General features: G+C 46.8%; 1 protein-coding gene across 3 annotated transcripts in view; it reads right to left on the bottom strand.

Moving 5' to 3' along the window:
• The window catches only part of zgc:136858 (Indigoidine_A and YeiC_kinase_like domain-containing protein), a 29,485-nt gene that overhangs the window by 2,409 nt on the left and 7,199 nt on the right, over nt 1-19,877 (bottom strand). Inside the window, exons 1-14 of one of the 3 annotated variants that reach the window (XM_036959569.1) lie at nt 19,365-19,496; nt 5,629-5,714; nt 5,412-5,500; nt 5,158-5,272; nt 4,648-4,822; nt 4,433-4,544; nt 3,891-3,997; nt 3,657-3,783; nt 3,346-3,466; nt 2,492-2,577; nt 2,140-2,279; nt 1,935-1,994; nt 1,769-1,832; nt 35-129 (exon numbers count right to left, since the gene is read on the bottom strand). In XM_036959569.1, coding sequence (XP_036815464.1) covers nt 35-129; nt 1,769-1,832; nt 1,935-1,994; nt 2,140-2,279; nt 2,492-2,577; nt 3,346-3,466; nt 3,657-3,783; nt 3,891-3,997; nt 4,433-4,544; nt 4,648-4,822; nt 5,158-5,272; nt 5,412-5,500; nt 5,629-5,639 — 1,302 coding nt within the window. In that variant the 5' untranslated portion in view covers nt 5,640-5,714; nt 19,365-19,496. Of the gene's footprint in view, nt 1-34; nt 130-1,768; nt 1,833-1,934; nt 1,995-2,139; nt 2,280-2,491; nt 2,578-3,345; nt 3,467-3,656; nt 3,784-3,890; nt 3,998-4,432; nt 4,545-4,647; nt 4,823-5,157; nt 5,273-5,411; nt 5,501-5,628; nt 5,715-19,364; nt 19,497-19,877 lie in introns of those variants that run through there. The other 2 variants (XM_021577251.2, XM_036959567.1) reach the window with 2 other exon arrangements.

Genomic DNA, 19,877 nt, shown 5'->3' with positions numbered 1-19,877 from the left:
GAACACCTCTCCAAAATCTTCTCCACATACATACCATGTGCCGACAGTAGTTCAGCACAGCATCACTGTGAGAGTCAGTTCCAATAGCTGAGATGAAGAGAGGTCTTTGGCCCATTCTGCTCAGAGAGTCTGGTGGGTAAAATATCACACAAGAAGTCAACATTAAACTGTTTCATTAACCTTTTTTCCACATATAAGAGCTATGTAGACATAATTACACATTATAAACTGGTGGTTTGAGCCCTGAATGCTGAAATCAAATCAAACTTTATTTGTCACATGCGCCAAATACAACAAGTGTAGACCTTACCGTGAAATGCTTACTTACAAGCCCTTAACCAACAGTACAGTTCAAGAAAGAGTTACGAAAATATTTACCATGTAGACTAAAGAGACTCTGGGTTCGCGCCCAGGCTCTGTCGCAGCCGGCCGCGACCGGGAGGTCTGTGGGGCGACGCACAATTGGCCTAACGTCGTCCGGGTTAGGGAGGGTTTGGCCGGTAGGGATATCCTTGTCTCATCGCTCACTAGCAACTCCTGTGGCGGGCCGGGCGCAGTGCACGCTAACCAGGTCACCAGGTGCATGGTGTTTCCTCCGACACATTGGTGCAGCTGGGGGGGATCAATGTAAATAGTCTGGGAAATAGTCTGGTGGCCATTTGATTAATTGCTCAGCAGTCTTATGGCTTGGGGGTAGAAGCTGCTAGGGAGCCTTTTGGACCTAGACTTGGCGCTCCGGTACCGCTTGCCGTGTGGTAGCAGAGAAAACAGTATATGACTTGGGTGACTGGAGTCTCTGACAATTTTTAGGGCTTTCCTCTGACACCGCCTAGTATATAGGTCCTGGATGGCAGGAATCTCGGCCCCAGTGATGTACTGGGCCGTTCTCACTACCCTCTGTAGCGCCTTACGGTCAGATGCTATGCCAGGCGGTGACCCAACCGGTCAGGATGCTCTCGATGGTGCAGCTGTATAACTTTAAGGATCTGGGGACCCATGGCAACATTTTTCAATCTCCTGAGGGGGAAAAGGTGTTGTCGTGCCCTCGTCACGACTGTCTTGGTGTGTTTGGACCGTGATAGTTCATTGGTGATGTGGACACCAACGAACTTGAAACTCTCGACCCGCTCCACTACAGCCCCGTCGATGTTAATGGGGGCCTGTTCAGCCCGCCTTTTCCTGTAGTCCATGATCATCTCCTTTGTCTTGCTTACATTGAGGGAGAGGTTGTTGTCCTGGCACCACACTGCCAGGTCTCTGACCTCCTACCACTGTTGTGTCGTCAGCAAACTTGGTGATGGTGTTGGAGTCGTGTTTAGCCATGCAGTCGTGGGTAAACGGGGAGTACAGGAGGGGACTAAGCACGCACCCCTGAGGGGCCCCAGTGTTGAGGATCAGCATGGCAGACGTGTTGTTGCCTACCCTTACCACCTGGGGACGGCCCGTCAGGAAGTCCATTATCCAGTTGCAGAGGAAGGTGTTTAGTCCCAGGGTCATTGACTTAGTGATGAGTTTCGTGGGCACTACGGTGTTGTACGCCGAGCTGTATTCGATGAACAGCATTCTATGACAAAACATTTATTTGTACTGCTCAAATTACGTTGAGAACCAGTTTATAAACGCAATAAGGCACCTTGGGGGTTTGTGATATATGGCCAATATACCACGGCTAAGGGCGTTGCGTGGTGCATAAGAACAGCCCTTAGCCGTGGTATATTGGCCATATGCCACAAACCCCTGAGGTGCCTTATTGCTTTAAATAACTAACCAGCAAGGTTCTTTCCTACTCCACCAAATGACTGGCAGACACTTCCAGGATTCGTCTGTCCAAACTGTTGAGCAATCAAACAAACCCATGTGTCATTGACATCAATTGAATATTCCAGACATGCAGTAGTAGATGCTTGACATTAGCAGAGTTTGTGTGAACGTACCACCAGCTTATTTGTTTTCCCCTTGGCAATAAAATCCACATTCACACCACCTATGACAACCTGCGATGAAAGAGCCAGTGTTATTGTACAGTAAGCATGTTACACACTGTCCATCAAGCTAAAACTAGAATAAGAAAAATGATGTGCTCTGCAAGACAAGAGTGATTGGTTCACGTGTATTGATGAACATATGACTAGTACTCACAATGTTTGGCTGAGAGTCCGAATCTTTCTCTCTCTCCTTTCCGTGAGGAGCAGGTGTCCAAGTCTTCTTCTGCATTCGTTTAGACAGTGCACAGGCTATCTGACTGCCTACCCTGGCATTATTATGAATGAGAGCGATATCTTTGGGAATATCAGATTAAGGGACCTTAATGTAATGATGATACAAACATTCAGTTATACATCGATAAAACAAGTTATAAAAACCGCAATTATGTCAGATTATTATAATTTTTTAAAGATTTTCTTACACTAAGAATGACTCTGATATGATCCCTCCCTCTCTCTCTGCAGCGTGGTTTTCTCACACCACGTTATTGATCAGAGAAGGATACTAGCCTGGAGGGACTTTCCTCGGGTCAGTTCGTTGACCTTTTTAAGAACGAAGGGCGTCAAATCCCTTCCTCTGATACCTTTAACACTACAGGGGAAATACGTACGAAGGCAACAGAGAGTTAATCGTGTGGCTGAGGTGAAATGCTGATATTTTTCTTGTCATATCAAGGCAACCAAACAGGAACTCTGATAAGCAACTTCCTGTGTTGTCAGTCATGCAAGCGGCTATCTAAAGATCAGGAAATAACTGTTCAAAAAACTACACCAGCACATACAGACCATGAAAAGTGCTCAATAAATAGGGCTTTATAGCAATACCTTAGTAGGCTAAAAAACATGAGCTGGCGCACACCCAGAAAAATGTGTTTGTGTGGAGGTGCTGACTAACGGCGAATAAACTATAAACTATGAAAATAATGAAAGTCGCACACTCCATATATAAACACCCAGCAATTGAATGGGTATTTACCAGTAGGCAACATACATATCCAAAAACATGTATTAGGGATTATAAACTGGGTGGGTCAAGCCCTGAATGGTGATTGGCTGACAGCCGTAGTATATCAGGCCATATACCACGGGTATGACAAAACATTTATTTTTACTGCTCTGGTTACGTTGGTAACCCGTTTTTTAATAGCAACAAGGCACCTAGGGGGTTTGTGGTATATGGCCAATATATCACGGCTAAGGGCTGTGTCCAGGCACTGCGCGTTGTGTCGCGCTTAAAGAACAGCCGTTAGTCGTGGTATATTGGCCATATACCATACCTCCTCGGGCTTTATTGCTTAATTCAACTACAGTCAAGTCAGGTGGAGAGATCATAATATGTTACAATGCAGTGTTTTCTTACTTAGCCTCTGCCAGTGCAGCCTGTATAGCGTTCTCAATCTGTTCTCCAGCTGCTGCATGCTCCTTAGGGATGGGCACAGCCAGCAGCAGGCCACTCTGTAGACCCAGGGACAGGTTACCCGCTGTAGGCCAGGGGAAAGAGACAGGTATAGTACATTATGATGCAGTCACAATACATTGTAAGATTTGTCATAAGCATGATATCTTATAATCATGCCTAGATTAACAGCTCAGAATGACCCTGAAATAACAGCAATTTTGAGTCAGTTGGAAAATGTTGCTACTCAGACATAAAATATTGAGCTGCGTCACCAATGAGATCAGCAGCCTCCTCAGCATTGTTGACATGGTAAGGGGAGGTAAACCCACTTTGTGGAGAGAAGAAAGCGGGGAAATTCATGGAGGTCCCAAATGTGGCGACACACACACCCTGTGTCTCCTGAAGAAAACACAATTATTAATAATTATTTGCGATGTAATGGAATCTCTTGCAATGGAATCTCTGCATTTGTCCATGTATAAAACCATCTAGCAATAACCACTAACCAAGTACTCCAGGGTGCGGCCAATGTCGAGAATGGACTTCACTCCAGCTGAAACCACAGCAATGGGAGTCCTGCCTAGCTCTGTCAGATCTGCACTGATATCCATACCTGAGAAGATGGTCAGTTAACAATTTCAATACCTTTTGTTGTTTTCTATTTCTGTATCCTAAACATGAAGTCTCCCTGCTGTGTAATTTCACTGAGGCTACAGTAGCGTCCAACCAATAACATTTCACTGAGGCTACAGTAGTGTCTAACCAATAACATTTCACTGAGGCTACAGTAGCGTCCAACCAATAACATTTCACTGAGGCTACAGTAGTGTCCAACCAATAACATTTCACTGAGGCTACAGTAACTTCCAACCAATAACATTTCACTGAGGCTACAGTAGTGTCTAACCAATAACATTTCACTGAGGCTACAGTAGCGTCCAACCAATAACATTTCACTGAGGCTACAGTAACTTCCAACCAATAACATTTCACTGAGGCTACAGTAGTGTCCAACCAATAACATTTCACTTTGGGATATTGTACTTACTATTCTCTCCATCTCGGTGCACTCCTCCAACACCCCCAGTGACAAAGACATGGATACCGGCTCTGTGTGCTGCTATCATGGTGCCTGAAACCGTAGTGCCACCACAGAGACCCTGGAGAAGACACACACACACACCGGTAAGCAAGGTATTCAATCTGAATAAGACTGAATTGAGTGGCTTTTCAGTTGTTTGTCCAACCTTGACAGGTGCTCACCTTGCTGATGGCGTAGGGCAGGTCTCGGCGGGACACTTTCAGCGACGTCTTACTCCGTGCTAGGTAGTCCAGTTCTTCTGAAGACAACCCCACATGAACCCTGCCCTGGAGCAGCCCAACAGTGGCAGGAATGGCTCCCTCTGTCCTTACTATGGCTTCTACCGCTTTGGCTGTGCTGAATGAGGAAAATCAGTGACTGTTGAAAGCAGTAACTTCTAATACTGAATAAGGGCGGCAGGTAATCTAGTGGTTAAGAGCGTTTGGCCAGTAACCGGAAAGGTTGCTGGTTCGATTCCCTGAGCCAACTAAGTGAAACATCTGGCGATGTGCCCTTGAGCAAGGCACTAATTGCTCCTGTAAGTCTCTCTGGATAAGAGCGTCTGCTAAACGAGGTAGGTACATGTAAGGTTTCTAGAATAAATAAGCTTGATAGCATGGATTATATTTTATATCAGGGACTTTCTGTCTAACACAAAGTCCTTCCCATTTTGACATCTTTGCAGCACATACCTCAGGTTGTGTGGGTATGGCATGCCATGGGTGATGATGGTGCTCTCTAGTGCCACCACTGCTCTGTTTTCTGCCAATGCCTGGGATACTGCCGGGTGGACAAGGAAGAGACCATCTGGGGGGGGGGGGGATTACTTTTTTAGAAATATAAGGAATATAAATATTTGAATCCGACTTCAATATTACAATGAGGGTAAGTTCAAAGTCAAGTCTTTTAATATTTTTTTCATTATTATAGCAGGGGCTGACTTTACCATTTTTGCATAATCTCCTGTGAAATGTTGTGATGTCACGTTTTAGGAGTTGTGCAGATACTTCCTTCAGCAACCTCAACTCAGAATATCTAAGGGAAACAATGACAGCAGAATAAACTAATCAGAATTCAAGAATAACATTTTAAAAACAACAACCAAACTTTTGTCAAAATGGAATATCCAAGTAACAGAACAAAACGTAATCACAGGGAGTTACCTTAATTTCATGATGGAAAACAAAACAGATTTCTCAGCCTTGGATTCCCGGGCATCAAAAGCAGCAGTGAGTAGCCAACCAAGTCACTGCAAGGCACACACAATTCACCCATTAAGTAGATTTCCATGCTCTAGTTAGTTGGGATAAAGTAACCCCCCCCCCCCCCTATTGGGGCACACAGCAGTAAATCTACACCCGGAATATCAGTGCTGCCTGCAACATTGTGAAATAAGTGGAGTGTTTTGTATTCTTATCCTGCTACATTCAAGAACTGATTCAAAATAAAGGTATACTTATTCATATTAAGTCATACTGGTAGAGAAAAACCCAGTCAATTGTAACTTAATAGAACTACTACTTTAAAAAATAATTGAGGAAAGGGCTCTGTCAAAGTTAGGGTCACATAATGTATAAAGTTCACACACAAAAAAGGCCTTATTACACATTATAAACTGGGTGGTTCAATCCCTGAATGCTGATTGGCTGACAGCCGTGGTATATCAGGCCCTATACCACCATATGACAAAACATTCATTTGTACTGCTCTAATTACATTGGTAACCAGTTTATAATAGCAATATGGCACCTCAGGGGTTTGTGGTATATGGCCAATTTACCATGGAAAAGGGTGGTCTCCAGGCACTCTACCGTGCAAAAGAACAGCCCTTAGCCGTGGTATATTGGCCATATACCACACCGCCTTACCCAGCAAACATGACTGAGCGGGGCCCCTTTGGGGCTGAGATGCGGCTGTGAAATCAGTGGCCCCTCTCGGGTCGATAACATCATGGGCCACCACTGAGCGGTTGGGATTGGACTCTGCACTCTTTAAAGACGTACACGAGCCCGCGTTTAAATGTGAACGGTTTTTGAGGGAACTGTCGACTTCACAAACTGACAGGTAAGCGATCGGCTCAGCCATAACATCTGTTAACCGTTTTGTTAATAACTTAGTAAAAACGATACCTAGACTAAAATGGTTTGAATATTTTACCGATGGTAACATTGCTCGTCTGGCAAACAACATTCATTTAGCAAGAGCTAGAATAGCTAACGTTAACTAGCTAGGCTAACGTTAGCACTATGATTAATTATTTAATGTTGGAGCTTAACCGCCACCATAGACTTCTGGTTACAGCCATTACGATTTTAGCTCACGATTAGCATAAAAATACTACACAGCAAAGCCTAAATGGATTAAGATCACTTGGCTAATAAGACTCATGTAAGTCGTCAGCTAAGTAACATCTATGAAAGGGTGCATAACTAACTTGAGATAAATGTATACATGTAGTGTAAGGGAGTAAGCTTATACATCTATGTAACTTACTAGGTTGCTATTTTAAGGTTACTGGTTTTGGGCTAACGTTACCACAGCTAGCATCTAGATGTGTGCACTTCTAACTTGACTGGCTAAGCAAGTTAGTTGCCACCATACTTTCCTGTGGTGATATTCAATAGACAGCTAGCTCATTTGGATACAGTAAAATTGTCCATTTAATGTGTAACTGTCTAACTTTTGCAAGGCAAGTAACATGAATCGATCAAATGATGTGTCCATAATTTAGCTGTACCATATCCCGTATACTTAACCCACATTTTTCACATAAACCACACTGGTTCACCACCCTGTTGAACATAGGCATGGTCACAACGTTCATTATTGACTACATGCACCTTGTTTGTCTTAGAGTAACTCGGAAGTTGATGTATTTTTAGATGAAAAGGGATTTTTCTTATAGATTGGGATCTCGGGCAGTGAGCGCCACCTCTGAGAGGTTGGTGTCAAATCAGACAGCACATTCCAATGGAGTTTCAGAGAACCAAGAGGACTTGAAGAAATAGACAGATGGAAAGGAACCGAATTCTACCAATTCTTATTATACACAGGCCCACAGGCAAGACATCCTTTCCTTCTCCCACTACAGCAACTTCCCTGCCTTGTGCTGTTACTATTGTGGCTATGCAGATGACCTCAAAAACTTCCTCAGTGAGTTTGAGAATTTGTATGGCATTGAAGAGTTGGTCTACAATGTCCATAATCTGACTCTTGGCAGAGGATATGAGGAGGTATTTTCAAAAGGAAAAGACGACACTATGAGCAAGTTGAAAGTCTGCCGGAAACCACAATTTGTTCCCCTAAAAAATGAATCACCAAATTACTCGAGAGAACACTCCCATCCATAAAGAGAACAGAGGAAAATAAACATTCTCTGAAAAGAACACACTATATAGAGGCCCAATCATTCCCTCACTGCACCCAGTTTCTAAAGACTATATTTGAACAGTTCAGCATTGCCACAACCACTGGGGACAACTGTGTTAAAGGAGACCTGGGACTGGTACAGAACATCCTACGAGATGATCGCACAGGGGAGGAGTACATTATTTTCAGGAAGTTCTTGACATTATTGACACTCTTCTCCAGTCCCCTGGATTCAAAAGACATCGGTGTCTATAAAGCATGCCATCCTCAATCAACTAAGAGACCAAGTTCACCACCTATTGGACATTTTTGTAACGTTCTGAGTGTAGTGGGTGAGAAGTCAGGCGCAGGAAGCAGAGAGTTCAGGGGAGTGCTATTTTAATGCACCACAACGGTGAACATAAGCCAACCCCACGAAAACACAGGGCGTAAACAAAACAAACGCCCCAAACAGGGGGACTTAAACGGTCCAGAAAAGACCCACGAAATGGGAAAGCACGTAACTCACAGACGTGCACACAAGTATACACAACACAGAAGGTCACAATAATTAATCCCGCACAAGGAACCAGGCGGGCCGGCTGACTAAATAAAGCCTCACTAATTATACAGAATTCAAAACAGGTGCACTCAATGAACACATAAGGGAGGGGGAGGAAATAATCAGTGGCAGCTAGTAGGCCGGCGACGACGACCGCCGAGCGCCACCCGAACGGGAAGGGGAGCCACCTTCGGTCGGAGTCGTGACAGTACCCCCCCCTTGACGCGCGGCTCCTGCAGCGCGCCGACACCGGCCTCGAGGTCGACCCGGAGGACGAGGCGCAGGGCGCTCCGGATGGAGGCGATGGAAATCCCTCAACATTGACGGATCCAAAATGTCCCCCACCGGTACCCAGCACCTCTCCTCCGGACCGTACCCCTCCCAGTCCACGAGGTACTGCAGGCCCCTCACCCGGCGTCTCGAGTCCAGAATGGCCCGTATCGTATACGCCGGGGACCCCTCGATGTCCAGAGGGGGAGGAGGGACCTCCGGCACCTCACCGTCCTGTAGGGGACCAGCTACCACCGGCCTGAGGAGAGACACATGAAACGAGGGGTTAATACGATAATAGGAAGGGAGTTGTAATCGATAACACACCTCGTTTATTCTCCTCAGGACTTTGAAAGGCCCTACACACTGCGGCCCAAGCTTCCGGCAGGGCAAGCGGAGGGGCAGGTTTCGGGTCGAGAGCCAGACCCTGTCCCCCGGTACAAACACGGGGGCCTCACTGCGGTGGCGGTCAGCACTCCTTTTCTGCCGTCCACTAGCTTGTTGAAGGGATTCCCGGACGGCCCTCCAGGTCTCTTTGGAGCGCTGCACCCATTCCTCCACCGCAGGAGCCTCGGTCTGGCTCGGATGCCACGGTGCCAGGACCGGCTGGTACCCCAACACACACTGAAAAGGGGACACATTAGTAGAGGAGTGGCGTAGTGAGTTCTGGGCCATTTCGGCCCAGGGGATGTACCTCGCCCACTCCCCTGGCCGGTCCTGGCAGTACGACCGCAGAAACCTACCCACCTCCTGGTTTACTCTCTCCACCTGCCCATTACTTTCGGGGTGATAACCGGAGGTCAGGCTGACCGAGACCCCCAGACGCTCCATGAACGCCCTCCATACTCGGGACGTGAACTGGGGGCCCCGATCAGAAACGATGTCCTCCGGCACCCCGTAGTGCCGGAAGACGTGGGTGAATAATGCCTCAGCAGTCTGTAGGGCTGTAGGGATACCGGGCAACGGGAGGAGACGGCAGGACTTAGAGAACCGATCCACAATCACCAGAACCGTGGTGTTCCCCTGAGACGGGGGAAGATCGGTCAGGAAGTCTACGGATAGATGTGACCATGGCCGTTGTGGAACGGGGAGGGGTTGTAACTTCCCTCTAGGAAGGTGCCTAGGAGCCTTACTCTGGGCGCATACTGAACAGGAGGAGACATAAACCTTAACGTCCCTAGCCAAGGTAGGCCACCAATACCTCCCCCGAAGGCTTCCTATTGTCCTCCTCACCCCAGGGTGACCCGAGGAGGGTAGGACGTGAGCCCACCGAATCAGTTGGTCCCGAACACCAAGCGGCACGTACTTCTGCCCCGCCGGACACTGAGGAGGCGCGGGTTCAGCCCGTAACGCCCGCTCGATGTCCGAGTCCACCTCCCATACCACCGGTGCTATCAGCTTTGAGGCGGGAAGGATGGGAGTAGGTTCGGTGGACCTATCCTCTGTGTCGTAAAGGCGGGACAGTGCATCCGCTTTCACGTTCTGGGAGCCCGGTCTATACGATAAAGTGAACCGGAATCGGGTAAAAAATATGGCCCACCTTGCCTGACGCGGGTTCAGTCTCCTAGCTGCCCGAATATACTCCAGATTTTGGTGGTCGGTCCAGATGAGAAAGGGGTGCTTAGCCCCCTCAAGCCAGTGTCTCCACACCTTCAGAGCCCTGACCACCGCTAACAACTCCCGGTCACCCACATCATAGTTACGCTCCGCTGGGCTGAGCTTCCTCGAGAAGAAAGCGCAGGGGCTGAGTTTTGGTGGCGTACCCGAGCGCTGTGATAGCACGGCACCCACCCCAGCCTCGGACGCATCCACCTCCACTATGAATGCTAGAGAGGGGTCCGGATGGGCCAACACGGGTGCATCCGTGAACAGCGCCTTCAACTTGTTGAAAGCTCCGTCCGCCTCTGCTGACCACCGCAACCGCACCGGACCCCCCTTCAGCAGTGAGGTAATTGGAGCCGCTACCTGGCCAAAACCCCGGATAAACCTCCGGTAGTAGTTGGCAAAACCCAAAAACCGCTGCACCTCTTTTACCGTGGTCGGAGTCGGCCAATTACGCACGGCCTTACTGCGGTCACCCTCCATCTCCACCCCCGAGGTGGAAATGCGATAACCCAGAAAGGAGACGGCTCGTTTGGAGAACACACACTTCTCAGCCTTGACGTATAGGTCATGCTCCAGCAGTCTACCAAGCACCCTGCGTACCAGAGACACATGCGCGGCGTGAGTGGCTGAGTAGATCAGAATATCATCGATATAAACAACTACTCCCTGCCTGTGCAGGTCCCTGAGAATATCGTCTACAAAGGATTGAAAAACGGCTGGAGCATTCTTTAAACCATACGGCATGACGCAGTACTCATAGTGGCCCGATGTGGTACTAAATGCGGTTTTCCACTCGTCTCCCTTCCGAATACGCACCAGGCTATACGCGCTCCTGAGATCCAATTTTGTGAAGAACTGCGCTCCCTGAAATGATTCCACTGCCGTAGCAATGAGAGGTAGTGGGTAGCTGAATCCCACCGTGATGGCATTTAGACCTCTATAATCAATACACGGACGCAAACCTCCCTCCTTTTTCCTCACAAAAAAGAAACTCGAGGAGACGGGTGAGATGGAGGACCGAATGTACCCCTGTCCCAGAGACTCCGTGATATATGTCTCCATAGCCAACGTCTCCTCCTGGGATAATGGGTACACGTGACTCTTGGGAAGCGCAGCGTCTACCTGGAGATCTATCGCACAATCCCTTCCCGGTCGATGTGGTGGTAATTTAGTCGCCTTCTTTTTACTGAAAGCGATTGCCAAATCGGCATACTCGGGGGGAATGCACACCGTGGGACCCTGGTCTGGACTCTCCACCGACGTGGCACCGATGGAAACTCCCAGACACCTTCCAGAACACTCCTCTGACCACCCCTGGAGAACCCCCTGTCTCCACGAAATTTTAGGATTGTGCCGGGCCAGCCAGGGAATCCCTAGCACCACTGGAAACGCAGGCGCATCAATAATGTAGAGACTGGTACGCTCCCTATGATTCCCCTGCGTTACCATGTCCAGTGGAACCGTGGTCTCCCTGACCACCCCTGACCCTAATGGCCGGCTATCTAGGGAGTGCACGGGAAAGGGAGAATCTATCGGCACAAGCGGAACACCTAATTTAATAGCGAGTCCGCGATCCATAAAGTTCCCAGCTGCGCCTGAATCGACTAGCGCCCTATGCTGGGAAGAGGGGAAAAATTTAAGGAAAAAAATCAAGACAAACATGTGACCAACAGGGGGTTCTGGGTGAGTTTGGTGCTGACTCACCTGGGGTGATCGAGAAATGTTCCGCCTGCCATCTCGACTCCCAGACGGACCCCCCCAGCACCGATCGGCCGTGTGTCCTCTCCGACCACAGCTGGTGCAGAGGGAGCCTCCTCCTCCGGTACCCCTCGGCACAGTCCCTCCCAACTCCATCGGAACGGGAGTGACGGTGCTGGGTGGTGGAACACACAGGACCCTCTCCGAACGCCCGCGGGCAGCCAGCAGATTGTCCAGTCGGATGGACATGTCAATTAGCTCATCCAGGGAAAGAGCGGTGTCCCGACACGCTAGCTCCCTGCGGACGTCCTCCCGGAGACTACACCGGTAATGGTCGATAAGAGCCCTGTCGTTCCACCCAGATCCTGCTGCCAAGGTCCGGAACTCCAACGCGTAATCCTGGGCGCTCCTCTTCTCCTGCCGGAGATGGAATAGTCGCTCTCCCGCTGCTCGGCCATCTGGAGGGTGGTCAAACACTGCGCGGAAGCGGCGGGAAAACTCTGGGTAGTGCTCCTTCGCTGAGTCTGGGCCATTCCAGACTGCGTTCGCCCACTCCAGAGCACGACCCGTGAGACAGGAGATGAGGACACTCACCCTCTCCGCTCCCGAGGGAGTGGGTCTGACGGTGGCTAGGTACAGTTCCAGCTGGAGTAAGAACCCCTGGCACCCCGCCGCCGCTCCATCATAGACCCTCGGGAGCGTAAGACGGAGGGTGCTGGAGTCGGGAGATGGGGAGTCCTGAGGGGGGGGAGCCGAAGGTGGAGAGAGGAGACCACTTCTCTCCCATCGGTCCATTCTCTCCATCACTTGATCCATAGCCGTTCCGATCCGATGGAGAACGGTGGTATGATGTAGAACCCTTTCCTCCATCGATGGGAGGGGACTGGCTGTTGCTCCTGCTGACTCCATTCCTCAGGGTGCGGGATTCTGTAACGTTCTGAGTGTAGTGGGTGAGAAGTCAGGCGCAGGAAGCAGAGAGTTCAGGGGAGTGCTATTTTAATGCACCACAACGGTGAACATAAGCCAACCCCACGAAAACACAGGGCGTAAACAAAACAAACGCCCCAAACAGGGGGACTTAAACGGTCCAGAAAAGACCCACGAAATGGGAAAGCACGTAACTCACAGACGTGCACACAAGTATACACAACACAGAAGGTCACAATAATTAATCCCGCACAAGGAACCAGGCGGGCCGGCTGACTAAATAAAGCCTCACTAATTATACAGAATTCAAAACAGGTGCACTCAATGAACACATAAGGGAGGGGGAGGAAATAATCAGTGGCAGCTAGTAGGCCGGCGACGACGACCGCCGAGCGCCACCCGAACGGGAAGGGGAGCCACCTTCGGTCGGAGTCGTGACAATTTTGATCCCAATGGGCACAGATTGGGCAGCCACGCCCTTGCTACATAGTCAAGGTTTAGCATTTTTTGTTATACCCATTTACTGAATTTCTCAAACTCTTATTTTTCAATTGTCCTACAGAGATCTATATTACTTACCAATGGCCCAGTATCACATTGAAGAGTTTCTGTATCATTCAGTTGGGATTGTTAGTAGTACATGGATACAGGATGCGTACATGGATACGTTACGGCCACCTTATACCGATCCGAACAAACGCAAGAGAGCTTTAGTGACTCATGAAGTACCTGGTGAAACATGGATTTCGTATGAGATGACAACTTTAAAGCACAGCAGGTTCAACCGTGTGTGTCCTGTATGTGGTATGACATTTACACAAGTTGTGGGCAATTTTTGGCTTGCAAGTGCTATAAAAATAAATAGCGGTTATAATTACAGCAAAAGTTATGTGAAGCATCTTTACATTAATATTTTTGTGGTCTTGGTATGTATGTGAAATCATTTTCTATTTTCACCAGAACAATCAAGCAATACATTGATTTGGAGCCAGCCCCTCCGAAAACGCAACAGATGTTTCCAAGTGCAAGAGACCCGTGTCCAGTAATCTGTGCTTCCAGTCCCACCACTACCATTAACTTTGCCAATACCTTCACCTCCCAGTAACTCTCCGTCTACCAGCAACCCTATGAACAACTCACTTTCTTTGAGTCACCCCCAATCTGCAAGACGCTCTCTGACTCCAAGCAATCCTATAGCGCCTGCTAGCCACTCTCTGTCTGCAGGTATGTCTTGCAAAAATTCTTTGTTAAGCCGAAATGATAAAAATAACGCAATTGGGCTTTAAGTCTCGCTGAGTACATGTGGTCAAAGTTTGTGATTAGATGCTTTCTTGTCAGGTATTGATAGTACGTGGTCAATGCGCTTGAATAAACTAAGGACAGACTGACAACTTGAGAGAGTGGTGTCAGGTCTCTCGATCAAGTAAAGCAGGAGGTCACTTTATCTAACGACATCAGCCTACCCTTACAAAACTATGATGAACTTGATCGCCTGGAACAAAAAATTGAGGACCACCAAAGTCTAGAAGACTTGGTAAACTCACTCAATACAGTAATTACTTTCTTACTAATAGTGTCTCTTTCCTTTACACATTTAGCTTTTATTCATTTCCCTTGATTTGAAAATGACATATCTGGGGACCATTGGAGGTTATGATGTCCAAGCGACAACAAGAAGGATGATAAGTCATGCTCTGGCAGCTCAACTGGAAAGGCACGAATGACAAAACACCCTTTTACAACCTGGGGCTAAGGAAGGTTGTTGCAGGTACATCCGGTGGAATCTCAAACATTTTCACATTCTTTTGAGCACCTAGACATCCGTGATTTAAATGTTTGAAACTGAAACTGTTTAGAATATCAATGTGTCGCCATGGGAACCTTGTTGGCTATAGTAAGCATGACATATGCTGCTTATATGTGGGAGGGAGGGGGGGGGGGGGGGGGGGTTTATCGTAGTGTAAAATATGGTTTCTGCCATCTTCCTACTAGACACCCGTTGCTTTCTCATGATATATGGCGATCCTATGATCTGACCCCTATATGTCTGTATGCTCTAGGGTCTTCAACTGGACCTGTCACCGGGTCCACAGAGTCTGGTCATCTTCATATTGCATACCACACCCAGTTCACTGTTACAAATGTGATTTTTTTCCCAGATACAGTCAGGAAAAGCCCTATCCAACCCAGGCCTCAAGATGCAACAGTTGAAGAGGAGATCAAGATCTGGTTGATGAACTCACGCGACCGTAGTGGAGGACGCAAGGAGCGGTTTGAAAGACATCTGAGGCAACAGACACAAGACTTTGGGGAAGAGTGAGCTCAATAAATTTGCTATGTGAGAGCTGAATTGACATTAAACTTGGGTCCAGCAACCAAACGTTTAGACGTGAACCTCAAGGACTGGGCTATTACGTACCTGTACACAGACAGCCTCCGAGACAAAGTAGTTCCAGTGTTCGTTCTCTCCACCTTCCGCTCTCAGACAAGATGGGTGAAAGAGAGCAAGGGGAGCACAAGACAATCTGAGATGTTGCTACACAGGAGAAAGAGTAGGGGAGGAAAGGTGGAGAGAGAGAACTGGAACTACTTTGTCTCGGAGGCTGTCTGTACAGATACGTATCAGCCTAGTCCTTGAGGTTTGCTGCAGGAGGGACTGGTGCACTTCACAAAATAGATGGCATCATGAAGAAGGGAAATTATGTGGATATATTGAAGCAACATCTCAAGACATCAGTCAGGAGGTTAAAGCTTGGTCACAAATGGGTCTTCCAAATGGACAATGACCCCAAGCATACTTCCAAAGTTGTGGCAAAATGCCTTAAGGACAACAAAGTCAAGGTATTGAGTGGCCATCACAAAGCCCTGACCTCAACCTATAGAAAATTTGTGGGCAGAACTGAAAAAGTGTGTGCGAGCAAGGAGGCCCTCAAACCTGACTCAGTTACACCAGCTCTGTCAGGAGGAATGGGCCAAAATTCACCCAATTTATTGTGGGAAGCTTGTGGAAGGCTACCCATAACGTTTGACCCAAGTTAAACAATTTAAAGGCAATGCTACCAAATACTAATTGAGTGTATGTGAACTTCTGACCCACTGGGAATGTGATGAAAGAAATAAAAGCTGAAATAAATAATTCTCTCAACCATTATTCTGATTTCACATTCTTAAAATAAAGTGGTGATCCTAACTGACCTAAAACAGGGAATTTTTACTGGATTAAATGTCAGGAACTGTGAAAAACTGAGTTTAAATGTATTTGGCTACGGTGTATGTAAACTTCCCACTTCAACCGTAACTGTTATTTAATATTGACAAAATCTATTGAATTTGAACATGTGGTATTTGTTTATTACATTTTTTGTAACTTAAAATATTGATTTTATACCTCCAGAATTAACAGGTTCAGGGTTAACAGGTTTAGGGTTAACAGGTTTAGGGTTAACAGGGTTAGGGTTAGGGTTAACAGGTTCAGGGTTAGGGTTAGGGTTAGGGTTAACAGGTTCAGGGTTAGGGTTAGGGTTAGGGTTAACAGGTTCAGGGTTAGGGTTAGGGTTAGGGTTAACAGGTTCAGGGTTAGGGTTAGGGTTAGGGTTAACAGGTTCAGGGTTAGGGTTAGGGTTAGGGTTAACAGGTTCAGGGTTAGGGTTAGGGTTAGGGTTAACAGGTTCAGGGTTAGGGTTAGGGTTAGGGTTAACAGGTTTAGGGTTAACAGGGTTAGGGTTAGGGTTAGGGTTAACAGGTTTAGGGTTAGGGTTAACAGGGTTAGGGTTAGGGTTAACAGGTTCAGGGTTAGGGTTAACAGGTTCAGGGTTAGGGTTAGGGTTAACAGGTTCAGGGTTAGGGTTAACAGGTTCAGGGTTAGGGTTAGGGTTAACAGGTTCAGGGTTAGGGTTAACAGGTTCAGGGTTAGGGTTAGGGTTAACAGGTTCAGGGTTAGGGTTAGGGTTAACAGGTTTAGGGTTAGGGTTAGGGTTAACAGGTTTAGGGTTAGGGTTAACAGGTTTAGGGTTAGGGTTAGGGTTAACAGGTTTAGGGTTAACAGGTTCAGGGTTAGGGTTAGGGTTAACAGGTTCAGGGTTAGGGTTAGGGTTAACAGGTTCAGGGTTAGGGTTAGGGTTAACAGGGTTAGGGTTAGGGTTAACAGGTTTAGGGTTAGGGTTAACAGGTTTACTGCAGCTGTTTGGGTAGAATGTGGGTAATTTTGGGAATTTATCACTAGACCATCAAACTTTCATTTGGACTGTAATTGACCCAACGAGGGCAGGCCAAATAACATAAGGCTTCTTGAGGGCTGGTACTGGGCTGCCCACATTTATTTGGGGCTGAATAAGGGCTGTCAACAATTAGGGGCCAACTATTTGCCCATGAACAAAAACCCACGGGCCCAGTGCATGTAGCCCAAGCCGGGCCTTTTGTTACAGCCCAAAGTGGACCCCTACGGTGCCAACCTGGGTGTGTTTGCTTAATTATACAAGGGGTGGGTCTAATCATGAATGCTGATTGGTTAAAACTGCATTCCAGCCGGTGTCTATTACACAAATGACCACTTAAATAATAAGGGCTGAATCGTCACAGTTAGCTTTTTATGCTAGACCAGCAGTGATACATTTAAGTGATAATGCCCGAGAAGCCGGTGTTTGGAGGATCTATTGGCACGGTTGTTGTTCGTCTCAGGACGGCCAACGTGCCATTTTTTAACGGGTTACCAACATGTTAAAATGATTGATATATTTTCATGAACGTTATTGATGAATTTATTCACACTATTTCAGCCTTTCACAAGATATAGTTCTGACACATGCGGTTTCTACCCAAATCCGGCTGGTCATTCGTTCTATTGGTTCGGTTGCCAGAGACGCGACCCAGTCGTTCAGTCTTCATGTTCTGTACCCAGTCGTTCAGTCTTCATGTTCTGTACCCAGTCGTTCAGTCTTTATGTTCTGTACCCAGTCGTTCAGTCTTTATGTTCTGTACCCAGTCGTTCAGTCTTTATGTTCTGTACCCAGTCGTTCAGTCTTCATGTTCTGTACCCAGTCGTTCAGTCTTCATGTTCTGTACCCAGTCGTTCAGTCTTCATGTTCTGTACCCAGTCGTTCAGTCTTTATGTTCTGTACCCAGTCGTTCAGTCTTCATGTTCTGTACCCAGTCGTTCAGTCTTTATGTTCTGTACCCAGTCGTTCAGTCTTCATGTTCTGTACCCAGTCGTTCAGTCTTCATGTTCTGTACCCAGTCGTTCAGTCTTTATGTTCTGTACCCAGTCGTTCAGTCTTTATGTTCTGTACCCAGTCGTTCAGTCTTTATGTTCTGTACCCAGTCGTTCAGTCTTCATGTTCTGTACCCAGTCGTTCAGTCTTCATGTTCTGTACCCAGTCGTTCAGTCTTTATGTTCTGTACCCAGTCGTTCAGTCTTTATGTTCTGTACCCAGTCGTTCAGTCTTTATGTTCTGTACCCAGTCGTTCAGTCTTCATGTTCTGTACCCAGTCGTTCAGTCTTCATGTTCTGTACCCAGTCGTTCAGTCTTCATGTTCTGTACCCAGTCGTTCAGTCTTTATGTTCTGTACCCAGTCGTTCAGTCTTTATGTTCTGTACCCAGTCGTTCAGTCTTTATGTTCTGTACCCAGTCGTTCAGTCTTCATGTTCTGTACCCAGTCGTTCAGTCTTTATGTTCTGTACCCAGTCGTTCAGTCTTCATGTTCTGTACCCAGTCGTTCAGTCTTCATGTTCTGTACCCAGTCGTTCAGTCTTTATGTTCTGTACCCAGTCGTTCAGTCTTTATGTTCTGTACCCAGTCGTTCAGTCTTTATGTTCTGTACCCAGTCGTTCAGTCTTTATGTTCTGTACCCAGTCGTTCAGTCTTTATGTTCTGTACCCAGTCGTTCAGTCTTTATGTTCTGTACCCAGTCGTTCAGTCCTTCTGTTCTGCATCTTTGGACGCGACCCAAGCCGTTCGTTCTAAATGGTCCATTTCCATACTGGCTGGTAACGTTCTTATCCCTCGCTTGTTAAGTCAACTACAGCTAATTTACAGTCATGTCAAACAGTGCAGCCAAAATAACGAAGTAGCTGTATATGTTTAAGCTGTTTTCTAGTTATGTATTTTGATACATAACAATGAGCTAGTGATGCGCGATTTCACCTGGCATAGAAAATGTGCTCTCTCTTCAGGACACTTGTTCAATATCTAGCCAACAACACAGCTAACTCCTGAATAGAGCCAATGCTAACTAGAGCAAATGCGCTAAAGCTAGTTAGAAACTTCCTTCAAACTGCACGCAGACATACAAATGGTATACACAAGTTACTCTGACTCTGGGGATGTAGATAACGGGTTTCATTGCCAAAATCCCCAAGTATGCCGTTATTATTTAAGGCATATTAATTAATTGATAATAACTAACATATTTGTATACATGGCACTAGGCATTCATTCAATTTCCCATAATTCATATCAGCTCATTACCAACAATACTGCTCTTAATGCTTACCTTCTCCAGTGTGTGAGAAACTCAGGAATGAGAGACTTTTTCGCCAGAAAAGTGAGTGAACTTTGACCCTGCCATGCCTTTTGTTGACACAGTTTGCTTGCCTTTACCATGAGAACTCTGACCTGTATCTATTCACCCAGTTTCACCCAGTTTGAGTTTATGCAATTGGGAATTAACATGATATGAATAAGAAAACTATATCTTAAAATATATCCATTATTATCAATGCACACAGTTACACAATTTGCTAAGATGAGAGCTACTCTGGTATCAAAAAGTTGAATATACAATGAAACACATGAGTAATTAAATAAAATATGTTTGATTCCATGCAAGCTCATTCTCCCTGCCTCTTTCACTAGGCCTACACAACTCATTTTACACCAACAGGTTTCTGTGCCTGTCACGTGAGTGAGGAGAGACGGACCAAGGCTCAGCGGATGTTGAGTTCCACATATTTATTATAAAGTGAAACTTAACAAGAGCAAAACAAACTAAATCAATAAACTAACA

Source organism: Oncorhynchus mykiss, chromosome 2 (genome assembly GCF_013265735.2).
Source record: "Oncorhynchus mykiss isolate Arlee chromosome 2, USDA_OmykA_1.1, whole genome shotgun sequence".
Lineage (NCBI taxonomy): Eukaryota > Metazoa > Chordata > Actinopteri > Salmoniformes > Salmonidae > Oncorhynchus > Oncorhynchus mykiss.
This window is presented reverse-complemented; position numbering and strand designations above follow the sequence as displayed.